General features: G+C 36.4%; 1 protein-coding gene across 3 annotated transcripts in view; it reads right to left on the bottom strand.

Moving 5' to 3' along the window:
- Positions 1–16,262, bottom strand: part of TAF2 (TATA-box binding protein associated factor 2) — a 79,085-nt gene that overhangs the window by 51,388 nt on the left and 11,435 nt on the right. For all 3 annotated transcript variants that reach the window (XM_027854031.1, XM_027854032.1, XM_027854033.1), the window contains exons 7-11: positions 12,978–13,162; positions 11,999–12,112; positions 3,197–3,296; positions 1,470–1,555; positions 356–491 (exon numbers count right to left, since the gene is read on the bottom strand). In XM_027854031.1, the coding sequence (XP_027709832.1) occupies positions 356–491; positions 1,470–1,555; positions 3,197–3,296; positions 11,999–12,112; positions 12,978–13,162 (621 nt within the window). The remainder of the gene's footprint in view (positions 1–355; positions 492–1,469; positions 1,556–3,196; positions 3,297–11,998; positions 12,113–12,977; positions 13,163–16,262) is intronic.

The raw sequence follows: 16,262 nt of genomic DNA, 5'->3' as shown, positions 1-16,262 counted from the left end.
AGCCTAAGAATGTGGTAGATTCTGAATCAATGGAGGTCTCTGAGTAGATACCATTTACCATGGATATTGTAGAATGCATTCCTACTTAGAAAACCTAAAGTCTATACAATGATTTAATAACTACATTCAGAAATCCTTTCCTATTATGAGTCTATGACACGAGTGGTTATCTTCATTTTATACATGAGGAAACTGAAGCTACCAAGTGACTTTGCTAATATTACTAATGACAGAATTGAGACTGTAAAGTAAGTTACTATGACTTCTATGTCACAGTGCGAAGAAGATTTTCTTCCCCAAAAAGAAGTTCATATATGCAGAAATTCATAATATGCAAAGGCATTAATTCACTTACCTGTAGCATGAACTCCATACTTATTCTATTTTCAATCAACCTCATTACAAGGTGAGCTTTACACTGGAACATAGTATAATACTCCCAGGAAAGAGTATGTGGGTGCTTTATTGAAAAATGTAGATGTGAAGCTGGGCTACAAATAAATAACAGAGTTTTACATTTTAAAAACATTATAAATTGTACAATTCATTACAATAACAAGTCGACAACTACATAAAAAGGGCCATGTCAAAAAAAGAATATAATTTCATTTGGACAATAGTGTAAGTAAGCAACTATATGGTATTAGTGGAGTCCATTTTATTTATCTGTGACAGTGATGGCTATCTTAAATTGCAAGGACCCAAAAACACAAGGTATGCTATGTTAACAACATAGGTAATCCTCATAGAAAAACAACTTTCTGATTTTATAATTCTAAGTTGGCACAGGTGGTTTCTCTGATATCACCGAAAACTCACTCTAACATAACTCTGTTCAGAGCCACTCAAGTACTCGGTCACCTACTTAACATTCCATTTTAAAAAAAAATCCTTGACAACCATTTGTTTCAATAACTCAGTTAAAGTTTTAAACTAGGATTAGATAGTGGAATCTATACTTAAGTCAGGAAATGGTAGAAACAGAAATAAATAACAGAGGCAGTATTTTTGTTTTTTGGTTTTGGTTTTGTTTTGTTTTGTTTTTTGCAAGGCAGTCGGGTTAAGTGACTTGCCCAAAGTCACACAGGTAGTTAGTGTCAAATGTCTGAGGCCAAATGTGAACTCAGATTTTCCTGACTCCAGAGCTGGTGGTCTATCCTCTGTGCCACCCAGCTACCCTCAGAGGCTATATTTTTCAAAGAAATAATAATACTCATTTAAAAAGAAAAAACATTTTATTTTCTCTTTTTTCACTTAAAATAGTATTTTACAATCATATTAATAAAAGTAAAAAGAACAAGGACTAACGAGTTAAGTACTAACAAAATGAAGGATTACTCATGAGTGTTTGAGGATCATTGTTACATGTTACTATTCTGCCTTGGGATTCAATTCTCACCACACATACAGAACAAACTAATGATCCAATAAAACATAGCTTATAACATCTTACTGTTAAATAAACATACTTATCCTTCTCTTTCCCTCCACCAAATATCGGATGTAGTAAAACTCCACCAGTTTTCAGTTCATACGCCACTATTTGGTCCAACTCCTAAACAGTATAAAATAAAAACAGATCATGATAATTTGTCTTTATATAAAATATCAGACCTGTGTAATGATGTTTAATTTCCCAGAATCATAATATAAATTTTTCAAAACAAACATTTCATAAAAATGTTATTCTTCAAAGAAAACAAAAGCAAATAAAATACAGGCAGCAATACATTAGGGGCAAAAAAAGAATTTTCTCCAATTTCTGTCTTTAGGATTGACAGTGGACTGGAAAAATTTTCTCTTGGCCCTAACCACCCTCTATGACTGTTTTAAGTAAACATCTTCTCCTTTTTTGCCATATCTTCTGGAGGAGGAACTTCAGAGCAGTCTGAAAGAAGAGGAAGGCTTTCTTTTCATGTTTATCTCTTCCATTAGACTGTGAGCTCCTTGAGAGCTGTGAATTTTTTTTTTGTATCCCCAGTGCTTCCCACAGTGCCTGACACAAATTAAGCATTTAATAAATGTCTGTTAACTCACCATATGAACAACTATTTCAAATCAATAAAAGAAAGGCAAATTAAAATAATTTTGAGGTTTCACCTCATACCCTTCAAAGTAGCAAAGATGATTAAAGCTAGAAATATTCAGTCCTGCAAATTAACAGGTAACTAAGGCATACAAATACACTGCTTGTGGATATGTGAAATGGTATAACTATTCTAGAAAACAATCTGGAATTATGCAAGAAAAGTCAGTAAGCTACTATTTACATGCAGTGATCCTACTACTGGCCAGAAGTCCTAAGGGGGTCAAAAACAGAAAGGTCTTATATAGACACCAAACATTCATAGCAGCACTTTTTATGGAAAACAGAATAGGTGTTCAACAATTTGGGAATGGATAAATAAGCTAGAATATTAATATGATGGAATATACTATACACGATAAGAAACAAAGAATTCAAATACATGTTATATGTGAATGAACTGATACAGAGTAAAGTAAGCAGAACCAAGAGAACAATATATATAATAAAATAGTGTAAATTTAAAATAGTACTAAAAAATAAAAATAAAAAATCTGAGGCTTTTCAATATGAAAATGAGATGGCTCAGAGGGAATACAACAGAGATCATATATGTAAGGTATCTCTAGATTTATTTGTTCAGCAATTTCTAAAATATTGGAATAATGGAGCACCATTTGCAACTCAATTAAGGAAAGTTTAAGACTAGTAAGAAGTAGTAACACTTCCCAGAATAGAAATTAACTTTATATAGCTCAATACTCCAAGAGTTAGTACTGTCAGCAAAGAGAAATTAACTCATTTGTCCAAACGAATGTCTGGACAAATTTATGAATGACAGAACCATTATTGGCTATTAAGACATGCTAAGATAGATCTAACTTTTAAGGCTGATGTTGGCGAGAATAACCATATACTTCCACAGAAGGTCCCAGGGGTTTGACAAAGTTTAGCAATTTTTGTGCTGCTATTAATTAAAATTAGAAAGTAATCAAGAAGCATATTATGAACACTGTTTTTAAGTTACAAAATTAAAGGTTACTTTATTGATTGGATATGAAGAGAAAAATAACTGCTTTTCAGAGGTTCAAATGGATAATTTACAAGTATTAGGCACACGTCAGTACTTAAGCACCCAAGAAATAGTGAAGGTAATTATGATGTTATTACCTCTTTGATCCAGTGGCGGTACTCATTAACACCAAAGGTTTTTTTCATCCAAAGTCCATAGATATAGCCTGAAATTCCTTTCAGTACCCACTCATCAGACCTATATAAAAGTAAAAAATATTAACAATTCTCCTTACCATATACACTGCTAAAGAAATTATGTAACTTCAATGCAGAATAAGAGTTTTACAGCTGAAAGGGACTTGCTCAATTTATAAATGAAGAAGGATAAGAGCGTTGTCCAAGGTTAAACAGTCAACAAGAGGACAAGGTCTGAAGTGACATTCTTCTTACTTCATTCCATCAATACACAGAAATCAGGTGCCTCCTATGAGCCAGGCACAAAAGATAACAAGGAAAAAATTAAATAGTGCTTACTCTCAAGGAATTGACCTTTTATGAGGGAAACAACTTGTCTACTGAGAATTAAATACAAAATATAAACAAAGTAAATACATTGTAGTTTCTGAGGAGGTGAGAAGGTGTGTTTGAAAAGGATCCTAGCAACTTGGAGGTTTAGGGATCAGAATGATTGGAACAGGACCACTGCAGGCACTGTCACTTAAAATAAGATTTGAAGACAACTATGGATTCTTGGAGACAGAAATGAGAAAGCGTGTATATTCCAGCAATTGGGAACAGGTTGGGCAAAGGCAGAGAGATACGAGATGAAATGTCACAGACGGGGTACAAAATTATGTAACATAAATAGAGAAATTACCAATTCTTTTTATGAAACCAACCTAGAAAAAAGGACGTGTAGTAAGAAGTAACCATCGTTATTTTGGAAATATCAAATAATCTAGTCAGTCTAATTCTTTTCTGTAATCAAGTGAGAATCACTGTATATAAGGGAAAAAGCAATATATGTAAAGCATCCTGAATTTGAGTAACTTTTTTTGTTTCACCACTTAATATTCTGAAAAGCAAAAAAAGACAGTCTATAGAACTATCATTTATACAGATATTCAAGGGCTGAAAGGGCACAGACATTAATAGTTACTAGTGACTAGATATAAACATAGGAAGACATCGCAGCAGCAGAGTCCTGGGCCTAGAATTACTATCTGAATAAGAACATATATCAAAAAGATCGAAATTTGCATCCAGTTTCTATGTAACCTAAGCTGGTTAGAGCTGCTTAAACCTTTGAAGACAGGAAAACTCACTCACGTCAGTTCAACAGGGAACAGGAACTACACCTATGATTTCACTGGTATAGGGAACTCCTGGTGAGGATATGCCTTATACCCATTGTAGGCTGGCACCTTCTCTGCAACTTATAAGTTCTTTGAGTGGCAAGGATCACTAAGAGGTAAAGTGATTTGCCTAGGATCACACAATATATACGTGAGGACCTGAACCCAGTCCAAGGTTTCATGACTTCAAAGCTAATTCTCTATCCATTATGTGACACTGCCTTTCTGTGAGTTCAATACATAAAAGAAATGGTCTTTTGTAAAAAAAAGGCCAATCTACCAAAATCAGTACCAGCAAACATCTGATTAGGAGTATCTATAAATAAAGGTTAACAGAATTGGGAATGTTTAGAAAGAAAAAATGATTTCCTATTTCAAAAATATCTGAAGTTATTGTGAACACTCAACTTTTCATGACATATCACTAAGCAAGGGAAAAAAATGGGTTTAATAAAGGAAGAACTCTTGGATTATGAAGTGATTTAACACTAAAATTGGCTATACCAAGAGAAATGGAGCTCCCATCCACCAATTTATTCAACAAAAATCTAACTATTATGTGTAAAGACAGCACTGTTAGATATTACAGGGAAAACAAAGATGAAGAAGGCCTTACAGTATGACTTTGCATTACTTTATAATCTGGTAAGGGGGCATTACACAAGCACACAAAAGAATGTTAAATAATAGAAGCAGTATAAGCAAAGTCTTAAAGGGTTTGGAGGAGGGTTAAAACCTGTCTAATTGAGGGTGAAGAGTTCATAAGATCATAGATTTGGAACTGCAAGAAGCTTTAAAGGTCATCTAGTTCTGACTCCTTTGTTTTTACAGAAACAAACCCCAAAAGTCTAAGTGCCTTATCCAAGGTGACACAGAATAGATAGAGAGATAGAACTTGAGCCAAGATCCTCTGTCTTCAAACCCAGCACCTTTCCCTTGGCCATAGTGCCAGTAATATAAGACAGGGTTTGAAAGATGGGCAAGATTTCAATAGGTAAATACATAAGGAAGGCAGAACATCAGCAAAGGTGTCAAGGTGGGAAATGTGGTGTGCGCGTGTGCGTGTGCATGTGTGTGTGTGTAATGAAGTTCGGTTTGGCTACAATGAAAAGTGTGCATAGGAGCTACGGTAAGCAAGACTCAAGAGCCTGTATGTGGGACCAGAGCAAGAAGTCATCCTAAGGAGTCTGGATATTATTGGGTAGCAATGAGGGGCTACGGAAAGATTTTGAAAGGAAAACGAGATAATGAGATCTATGCTAGGGTATCAATTTGATACTAATGTAGCGTGCCAAAGGAATCAAGGAAAAGAAAAATCAAGGAAAGGAAAGGATGGAGAGGAAAGAATTTTGAGAAACCTGAAAAAGAAGAGGACTTGGGCAACTAAATTCAACCAACTCAATAAACAATTACTAAATTATATGCAAGGCAGTACGTTAAGCACCGGGATACAAAGACAAAAATGAAACTGATCTTGCTGTTAATAGAGGAGATGCAATATGCACAAAGACAAGGAATATACAGCAATTTGAGGAAAGAGAAGCACTAATAACTAAAGAAGGTTTCTTAAAAAAGGTGACACCTGAACCAATCCTTGAAAGAGAAGAATTCTGACAGGCAGAGATAAAAATGGCATGCTTTCCAGGCACTGGGAGGAGAGAGGAAGATGAGGGGCCAAAAGCTTGTATAAACAAAATGAGACAGGAGGCAGCATGTCAAATTTGGTGAACAAGTAGTCCAGTTTCACTGGAACATTGTATGAATGAGAATATTGTGACATAAAGCTGGAAAGGCAGGATGGAGCTAGATTACATAAGACCTTAAATGTCAGGCTAAAGAAATATGTATTTTATTCTAGAGGCAAAAGGAAACCACCGGAGATTATTGAGCAAGAGAAAGTCATAATCTTCCATCTCTTAAAAGGTTATTTTGAGAGTTATATAGATATGTGAAACAAGGAGAGAAAGGAAAAATAATTAGAAGGGTATTACAATATTTCAGGTAACAGATGATGAGGACCTGTACAAGGGTAGTAGCTGAGTGAGTGAAAGGAAGATAGTGGATACAAGAGATGTGGAAAGAAAACAGAGAAGAGTTGGCAACTGATTGTTTTCAAGGTATAAGGGAAGAAAACCTAGGGTAACTCCAAGTTTATGAACTAAGATAACTAAGACAGTGGTGACCGCAGGAGAGGGAAGTTTGGAGGTGGTATGGATTGGGGGGGTGGGGGGGAGGTAGAATGGGATAACAACTGTTATGGACATTCTGAGTGGAGATGTAGTTGTCACATCACAGTAAAGGTGTCCAGCGAACAGCGAGTATTGTGAAAATGTAGATTAAGACTAGATAAATAGATTTGGAAGTTATCTGCATAGCAAAAATTAAACAGAGAGGAGCTGATGAGATCACCAAATCAAAAGAGGGTTCAATACAGAGGCTTTGGGGGAGGTGCAGTTAAGAATGTGGGAAATGGATGACAAACTTGCAAAAGAGACTAAGAAGTATCAATAACATTAGTAGAAAGTAAATTAAGAGTAACCATTGTTAAGAAAGTCAAGAAAAGAAATTGTAACCAGGAGAATAGAGTGATCAATAGTAGCAAAAATTACAAAAAAATCAAGGAAGATGAAGACAGAGAAAAGGCCACAGAACCTAATGGTTAACATCATAAGTGAATTTATGTAAAGATTTATATGAACTGATGCAAATTAAAGTAAACAATATACACAATGACTACAACATAAATAGGAAGAACAATTACAAGAAAAATAAATCAACGTGCATTTATCAATCATTTATCAATCCCTGTGCTAGGCACTAGGGATTCAAATAAAAAGCAAACAAAGCCTACTCTCAAAGAGCTTACTTTGAATTGAGGAAGACAACACATATAACACAGAAGTATACAGAACCAGGGGTAGGGACTGGACCTGTGATTTCACTGGAATTGAAAACTTCATGGTGAGGAGAATCTCTCTACCAATGCAGACTGGTTTCTTCCTCTGCAATTTAGAGTATCAGAGAACTGCCCAAAACACTGAAGAGTTAAGTGAGTTGCCCAGGGTCAAAAGGTCAATATGTGTGTGAAGCAGAACTTGGTGTAGATCTTCCCGGCTCCAAAGCCTGTTCTCTCTATATTAGTCCACGTTGCTTCTCCATAAGTATACATAGAATAAACATAAAGAAAATAAATACAAAAGGCAGTTAAAATCTAGACAGTTAAGTGAGATGGAACGAGTATTTGGAGGTAGGGTAAGGAAAGGCTTCATGTAGAAGGTGATGCTTGAAGGAAGAGAATGATTTTATGAGGAACGAATACATTCCAAGGACAGGAGAAATAGCCAGTGCAAAGGTACAGACCGAAGAGATAGGATACCATGTATGAGGGACAGAGTAGGCCAGTTTTGCAGAATCGTGGAGTTCAGGAAAAGAAATAACGTTTAACGAGGCTGGAAAGAGGTATTTTAGGGTCAGATTGTGAAGGGCTTAAAAAACCAGAGGTTTATATTGTATCCTAGAAGTAACAGAAGACACACTGGAGTTTACCGAGTAGGGAAATCACATGGTCAGATCTGTGTTTAAGGGAAATCACTTTGGAAGATTTGTGGAGGATGGACTGAAGTAGAAAGAGACTTGAGACTGGAAAAACAATTTCCACCGGAAAAAAGAGAGACATTAAATGAATGAATGAATGAAAAAAGCATTTATTAAGTGCTTGCTATGTGCCAGGCGCTGTGATAAACACTAAGGATACACATACAAAAGGTAGTCTCTGAACTTAAGGAGTTTTCACTTTCATAAATGAAAACAACACGTATAAGGAAGTGTTCCCCTTAATTACTAGGAGAATAGGAAGTACAGGGATGTGAGTAGAGACATTGGCAATTGACTAACATGACTATTTCCATATTTGAGGCAATGAAGGGGACAGGGGTACTACAGCAGCGGCATGGTACAAAAAATGGTCAGAGAGTGGTCTGGGTGGGGTTAAGTATGAAGGACTTAGAACAACAGAAGCCCAAGGTTCTAGGAACTGGGATTTCACTGGTAACTGGAGAACCCACTCAGAGGCAAGAAGTACGGCATGAGGATGACCACAACAACAGTAAAGTAAGTCTGGGTCAGATTGGTAAAAGAAAGCTCTCACCAATGGAAGCATAGAGTCTTAGGGTGAAAGCTGAAGAGCCAGGCAAGAAGCTTTGTCTGAATATGGCCAAAAAGTAAGAGGGTGATGGCCAGTTATGGAGAAGTCTCACTAATGGGAGCACAGGAGCCATAGCATTTAGCCAGGGAGAAATCTTTTGAATGCTATGAAATTATTATGACCAAGCTTAATCCAAAAGAAGAACTATGAAAATGTACCTCTCTCCTTTCACTGAAGGGGTGTGAGGTTATGAGTGAAAAAATTTACATATAATGCGGGACTTGACTGATGTGTGGATTAGTTTTGTAGGACTATTCTTTTAATCTCTTTATTCTTTGTTATAAGGCATGGGGGTAGGACATATTTGGAAACAAAAGGGGGAATTCTAGGAGTTGGGAAGTGAAAAGACAAGGAGCTCAGTAGAATAATCACTTGTTGAGAGGCAGCACGGTACAGCAGTACAGCACACTGACCACTGCCCTGGGAGTCAGTTCTGAATCCTAGTTCCACCACTTCTCTACCCTCAGCTCCCTCACCTGCAAAATGAGGATAACAAGGCTTCAGAGTTGTTTGTAAGGAAGAGAGAACGGGACTGGATCTGTACTTAGCACAGAAAACTCCTAGGACAGAAAACTCTGTCTACTGATACAGTAGCACTTCTTTTAACATAGTCTTAAGAGAGCTGCCTACAACAGAGGAGTCAACCTTGTGACTTGCTCCTCAGTGCAGCCAAGAACAGAATAAAATGAAACTGGAAAATGTTTACTAAAATAAATGAAAACACAAAACAATGTAGTTTTCTAAGTCAATAAGCAGCACAGAGAGATCCGTATCTATCTTAGTTTGACATACTGGCTTGAGAAGTGAAAGGTTAAGTAACTTGTCCAGAGTCGCATAGCCAGTACGTTTCAGAGGCAGGACATGAACTCAGACCTTCCTGGCTTACAGGCCAACCTATCCACTATGTTAAAATGCCTCCTCCTTTGTGAGGAAAGTATGCTGTTGTGTTCAGTCCTTTTTCAGTCACGTCATACTCTTCATGACCCCATTTGGTGTTTTCTTGGCAAAGACAGTGAAATGGTTTGCCTTTTCCTTAGAGGCAGAGTTACTTGTCCAGGGTCATATAGCCATTAAGTGTCTGAGACCAGATTTGAACTCAGGAAGAGGAGTATTCCTGACTCTAAGGCCAGCACTCTATAACTATGCCACCTAGCTGCCTCACCTAGCAAAGCTCACTTTATAGTTTACAAGGTTTTCCCTCATAATAATCTTAACAACCTTGTGACATAAGTGGTGCAAATATTTATACCTATTTTATACATTTAAAAAAAAAATAAAGCTCAGAGACACCACAGTCCCATGGCTATGACGTATTGCAACTAGGATTCAAATCCACATCCTTTAGCTCCAAGTGTAACACTCATTCTACAACACCACACCGTCTCTCTCATTACAATATAAACTAATGTCAGTACATGTAACAAATACAGAAAATAGTCACACCTAATTAAATTATCTCACAATGGTATAGATCATTAAGGCTTACAAATCACTTTCCACAATTTTAAAGCTGAAATCCTCCAAGTCAGAAGACAATGTGCATTGAACTAAAAAACATATCTAGCATCCTTGGAGAATGAGCCATTCAGTGTTCACTCCGTTAGGTACCCAAACAATTTATTTTAAACATTGTGGATGAAAATGTTTCCATACCTTCATAAATAGAATATATTCAATATATTTAACATCTTCTTGAAGATTTGGGATCATCCTCAAGAACATTATCTTACTGTACAGTAATATTTTCAGGGCCTACTGTGGGCAGATGATGTTGACAGAGTTCATTACTGACAGCAATACAAAATTTATATATATATATATGTGTGTGTATATATATATATATATATACACACACACATATATACACACACCATTTTAACAGATGTATTTAAAGAAATGACAGTTTTGATAATTTCCTTTTGCTCTTCAAATATACTTTAAAATATATAACAGGTTAAATGTTAAAAATGTATAAAATAGAATAGTAATTTTCACTCATGAACTTTTAAAATTAGATTATTTACATATCCTTTATCTAGCTAATTGTAGGGATTCTACTAATAGATAATTCTACTAATACTAAATAATAATAGCTAGCATTTATATTGCACTTTAAGGTTTACAAAATGTCTTACAAATATTTTCTCATTTTATCTTCACAACAACAAAGGGAATAGGTGCTATTATTAATCTGATTTTACAGATGAGGAAACTGAGGAAGACAGAAGTTAAATGACTTGCCAAGGGTCACCCAGCTATTAAGTGTCTAAAACTGGATTGCAATTCAGATCTTCCTGACTCCAGGTCTAGTGCTCTACTGAATGTTAGGCTCACTGACCTTTTACTAAAGTGATATAACTAGTTCTTTTCTCCCTGTGTTGTGGCTTCCTTGGTTCCCTTCACATTTTTACCTGGTCTTCATGACATTTTCAGTCAGTCAATCACTCAATAAATATTTATTAAGCACTTATTATGTTTCAGGCACTGTGCTAACAACTGGGGATACAAAGAAAACCAAACAAAAACAAACCTCTCAAACCCCCATTCTATGTGCCATTAAGTACATACTTCACTACACTACACTTCGCTCTAGCCCATTCGATCATTGGTTTTTTTTTTTGTTTGTTTGAATTCTCAGCACTTAGCAGAGGCCCACACTAGCCCACACTGAGCACTCAAATGCTTGCTGAATGGTTGATACATGTATACTCTTTCCTGGCTAATTCCACAGCTCATTCTCCTTCTTAAAGCCTCAGTTCCTCACTCATATTAAGGGGCCTGAGTAATTTTAAAAGAGTAGAGGAATTCCTTCTAGAATAAATCTACTACATGCAAGAATAAACAAATCTGCTCATCATTATGCTAACTCTCTCCAAAAGGAGGGACATGACTTCGCACATTATAACCCATCTCAGGGCTATAAAAATTATACATGCTCATCTCTTCACTCTTTCTTTCCTTGAAAGAACTTGAATTTCTTTCAAAGTTGTTTCAAATTCTCCAGGCTATGTATCTTCAGGCTGATATATAGTTTTCAAATACTTGTGATGTAAGCTCCCAGAACTGCCTCAAGTTCACCTGCACATGCTTCCCTCCCTTTCATATAGGTTAACACACAACAGAGTTATTAGTATTCAAAACCCTACAGTTTTTCCTATTCTTGAAAACAACTATCTCACTTTTAAAATGTCATTCACTAGTATTCTTTCATGTACAACTTATTTCAGATGGCCAAGTTGATTTCAAAAGTGTTTTTGATTTTATAAGAAGAAATACTGCAAGCCATAATTTGCCTTTTTAATGAATTCTGCATAAGTTATCACTTTATATTTCAAAAATAACAAAAGAAATATTTCCAGGTTTATCTTCACTAATTATACATCGTTTGAAGGTACTTACCAGGACATTCTAGATATGAAACATCCAAAGAACTGTTGAGCTAATGACTGTGCTAAACACCTTCTCGTCAGAGGTGTCTCATCTATAATCATAGCACTATGCAAAAGGTTTGTGCTAGATAAAAAAACAGAGAAAAAATAGTAATTATAAGAACAATAAACATGCAAACAATCAAAATAAAGTTGAAATCATGCTTAGGAAAAAAATAAAATTTGGGCTTGGATGTAAAGAATAATAGAAAGGCCCTAAAGATTTCTCTTCCCTTCAAAAATTTTGCTCAAATTTACTAAAGTATCTGCAGGTAATTGGGAATTAGCCTCCAAATCATCTTTTACTGGCTTCCAATTCAAATAAACAAGCTTATTTTCAATCTCATAATCCCCAAGTTAAAATGCCCAAACCGAGAAAATCCTTTCTTAATATTATATTTATTTATGTTTTGTCCAGAATGATTTCTGGTATAGAAAACCCCCAATCTGGAAACCCACTGCACTGATGCAGATCATTAAGTTACCACTAACTTATAATCTTATGAAATAACCTGGGACACTGAAAGATTAACTGCTTTGCCCATAGTCACACAACTAGCATGAGGGAGAGGAAGAACCTGAACCCAAGTCTTCTTGTCTCTAAGTTCAACTCTCCATACACTACATCAAGTTACTATTATTCTTGATAATTAGTCAACTTTTCCAAAAGAAGGCACACATCACTTTTGCACTTTTGCCTTTAGAGACAGACTTCTTTAGGATTTCTTTCGATTTTTAAAAGTTTAAGGAAGTCTTTCTGAAAAGCAAATAATATTCAAATGACAAAGGGGCTGGGGGGCGTGGGGCAAGGAGATTAAGATTTTACCTTAATATCTATTACTGAAGATAAATAAAAATTTCCGCATTGGAAAAGAAAACAAATTGGGAAATTCAGAGAGATCACAACAATTTCATAATTAAAGCATTCCAACTTCTACCTAGATACCAACCTAAAAATGCTCATGGAAGCATAAGCAGCTACTTCAACATAGGCTTCATCTATGAACACAGTCTTGAAACAGGAATATGGGTAACGACACGTAAGAATTTCTTCATAAAATTCAAAGACTTCATGAAGATAAGATGTGGTGTGTTTGAGTAGTGGAAGAAGCTGAGGTAAACAAAAATGAGTTACCTAAAACAAAAAGACAGAGGAACAAAAAAAAAATTTAATTATGTAATAGAAAACAGCCTTTTTCCCCTTTAAAAGAATATTTACCCTGAATAATTAAATTCAAGTTCTCAATTTAATGGTAATATAAGAAAGGGAATATTTTCACCTAATTTTTCAAGTCAAAGTACCATGATACTGAATGGGAATGATTTATTCACTGATCAAGCTCAAAAAAGTTTATTTTACCTGTAAATGCATTTAATTCAGATGGATATTTATTCAATTAAACTTAAAACGTATGATTATGCTAAAGTGTACAACGCTGCCAAATTAATCTTCCTCAAAAAATGCCACCAATATCACATCACTATCCTGCTAAAAAAGGTTTTAGTGGCTCTTTCCCATTGCCCACAGAATAATGCCCAGATTCCTTTCCCATCAATCAAGGTCCTCCAAAATCTAGGTCCTCTAGCAAAACTGGTCTACTCACTGTGTACCCAACCAAGTCTATGCTTTCCCACCATTACTACTCTATGCTGCCTTCACTCTCCCTTTCTGAGTATAGAAATCCTGTTTTTTATGGTTCATCAAAACTCATCTTTTTCACATGCTCTATCCAAAGTTCTTTTTCCTAACGTCTGTACCAGTTATAGGATTATAGTAACACTATATCTTTTTACATACACACACACACACACACACACACACCCCAATTATACTGATCTGCTCTCAAAGGAGTTCCATTTGGTAGGAGTTGACTAGATAGGGGAATCACACTGGCCAATCTGAAATTAAGGAAAATTACTTTGGCAGCAATGTATATGATGGACTGGTATAAGAAGACATTTGAGGTAAGGAGACCATTTAGAAGGCTGCTGCAATGATCTACGTAAGTGATCAGAAGCTGAACTAAGGTTGCAGCTATGTAAATGGAGAGAAAGGGTCAAATGCAAGAGATTTTACTGAAGTTAGAAAAAGCAAAATTTGGCAAGTAAATGGTATATGAGGAGAGAGAAAATGAGGAGTGTAGGATAATATGGAAGTTACCAATCTGGAAGACTAGAAAGATGGTAGTATACTTGATAAAAATAGGCAAGTTTAGAAAAGGAGAGAGTTTAGGGGGTGAAATAATGAGTTCAGTTTTGGACATTTAAAGGTACTTTCATGATATCCAATTTGAAGCAACCGATAGTCAACTGGTGATCAGGGACTGAAGTTCAGAGGAAAAACTAAGACTAGATATAGAGATCTAGGAGAGACCTATATATAGATTACAGAGTTCAACCCGTGAATCTAATGAGGTTACCAAGTGAGACTGTGGATGGAGAAGAAAGAGAATTTAGATGGATGACCCAACAAAAGAGACTGAAAATAAGCAAAGGAGATAGGTAGGAGGCAAATCAGGAGACAGCAGTATCATAAAAACCCAGAGAGGACAAAGTATATAGGAATACAGGTTAACAGTACTAAATGCAACAGATAAGTTAAGAAGGATGAGAACTGAGAAAAGATCATCAAATCTGGCATCTGATCTGATCTGGCAGAAATTTTTAAGAGAACAGTTTAGGCTGGGTAATGAGGCCAGAAGCCAAACTACAAAAGGATGATTGGGGGTGAGAAGAAAAGGAACTTTAGGCAGTGAATGTTGACAGTTTTTTTAAAATGGCTTGGCTGAGAAAGAAAAGAAAGCTATAGATCTATATCTTAAGGGAATAGTCATTCTTTTGAAACGAGAAAAACATGGGCATGTGTTGTGAAGGCAAAATTCTAATCCCAGCATCCTCAGTTCAGGTTCAATATTGGGATGAAAAGGGGCACTCATCAGTTATTAAACAAAGGTTTATTTTGCCCAAGCACACCAAGGATATATAGCAAGGGCACAGTGGCACTTAGCTTCTCTGGCACAGTCCCCTTAATCTTCATCCAGAAACATGTCTGGTCAGTACATCATCAGAGTACGGTATGGTCTCATGGTCTCAGGCACCCACCAAGTCTGAGAGGCACAGACTACAGAAGACTGGGACCTTTTATGCCCCTCAGGTCAGGAAGCTGCATCAAGGAATCTGAGGCCAATCAGGTTGCATGTGGGGTGGAAGTCAAGGAAGTCATGGAAGTCAGGGATGCTGCACCAAGAAAACACAGCCCTACCATAGCATGTTTGAAGGAAATAAAGACAGAACTAGTTCATAGGGATAAGCTGAAGAGACAGGGGTGGTGTGGATAACTGAAGATGCCACTTTCTGAAGAAGACCAGAGGAGATGGGATCAAGGGCACATCTAGAAGGGTTAGCCTTGGCATGGAAAAGGGTCACCTCTTTTTCCAAGAATGGGAGGAAAAGAGGAGAGTGGCAGATGATGTCAAGTGGTTTTGATAGGAAGAAAATGGGTAAATTGGAAGCTCAGATTAAATGTCTTCAATTTTCACAGTAGAAAGACAATGACTTCAGCTGAGAAGGTGGTGGGGTAGAAGAAGCACGGGAGGTTTGAAAAGGAAAGGAAAGATTTGGAATAGCTTCTGTAGAAGAGTAAGATAGGGAATCAATTAGGGAAGAATGAAAGGATTGTCTTCCTATAGTAAAGTCACAGTTAATAACGCTGGAAAATGTGAATCTGTAATGTACCCAGTCAACATGATTTGAAGACTTCCTCCAGCTGCATTAAGCCACTTGTGAATAGGAACAGAAGAGGCAGATGGTGGGAGTAATCTAGAGCTAAAGTTCTGCAAGAGAAGGGTGGCAATAGGACGAGGGAACAAAGGATTCAGGAGCATGAGACAGTCTAGAGTTGAAGGAGATAAATACTGAGTTGAATCTAGAGAAGAAAAACAATCAAGTCAGAGCAGAAGTAATGACCTGAGAAAATACTAAGTGGTGGAGGAAATGGAGCTTGAAGAAGTCAAAGAACACGTTTTGAGGAGAAGCAGGGAACCTATGGAGAGGTGGAATGACAAGGAGGTTATGGTAAGATAGGGCAATGTCAGTGTTTCTAATTAGGGAAGTGGAATTATATGACTAGAACAACGTTAATGGAAGGAGTAACATAACAATCAAAAGTGAATGCTGCAAATTTATAATGACCAAGGTTGACCCCAAAGAAAAGATATAAAAAGATATTTCTCCCC

Source organism: Vombatus ursinus, unplaced genomic scaffold (assembly GCF_900497805.2).
Source record: "Vombatus ursinus unplaced genomic scaffold, bare-nosed wombat genome assembly UNPS02010284.1, whole genome shotgun sequence".
Taxonomy (NCBI): Eukaryota; Metazoa; Chordata; class Mammalia; order Diprotodontia; family Vombatidae; genus Vombatus; species Vombatus ursinus.
Note: the sequence above shows the minus strand (reverse complement) of the source record. Positions and strands in the feature narration are given on the sequence as shown.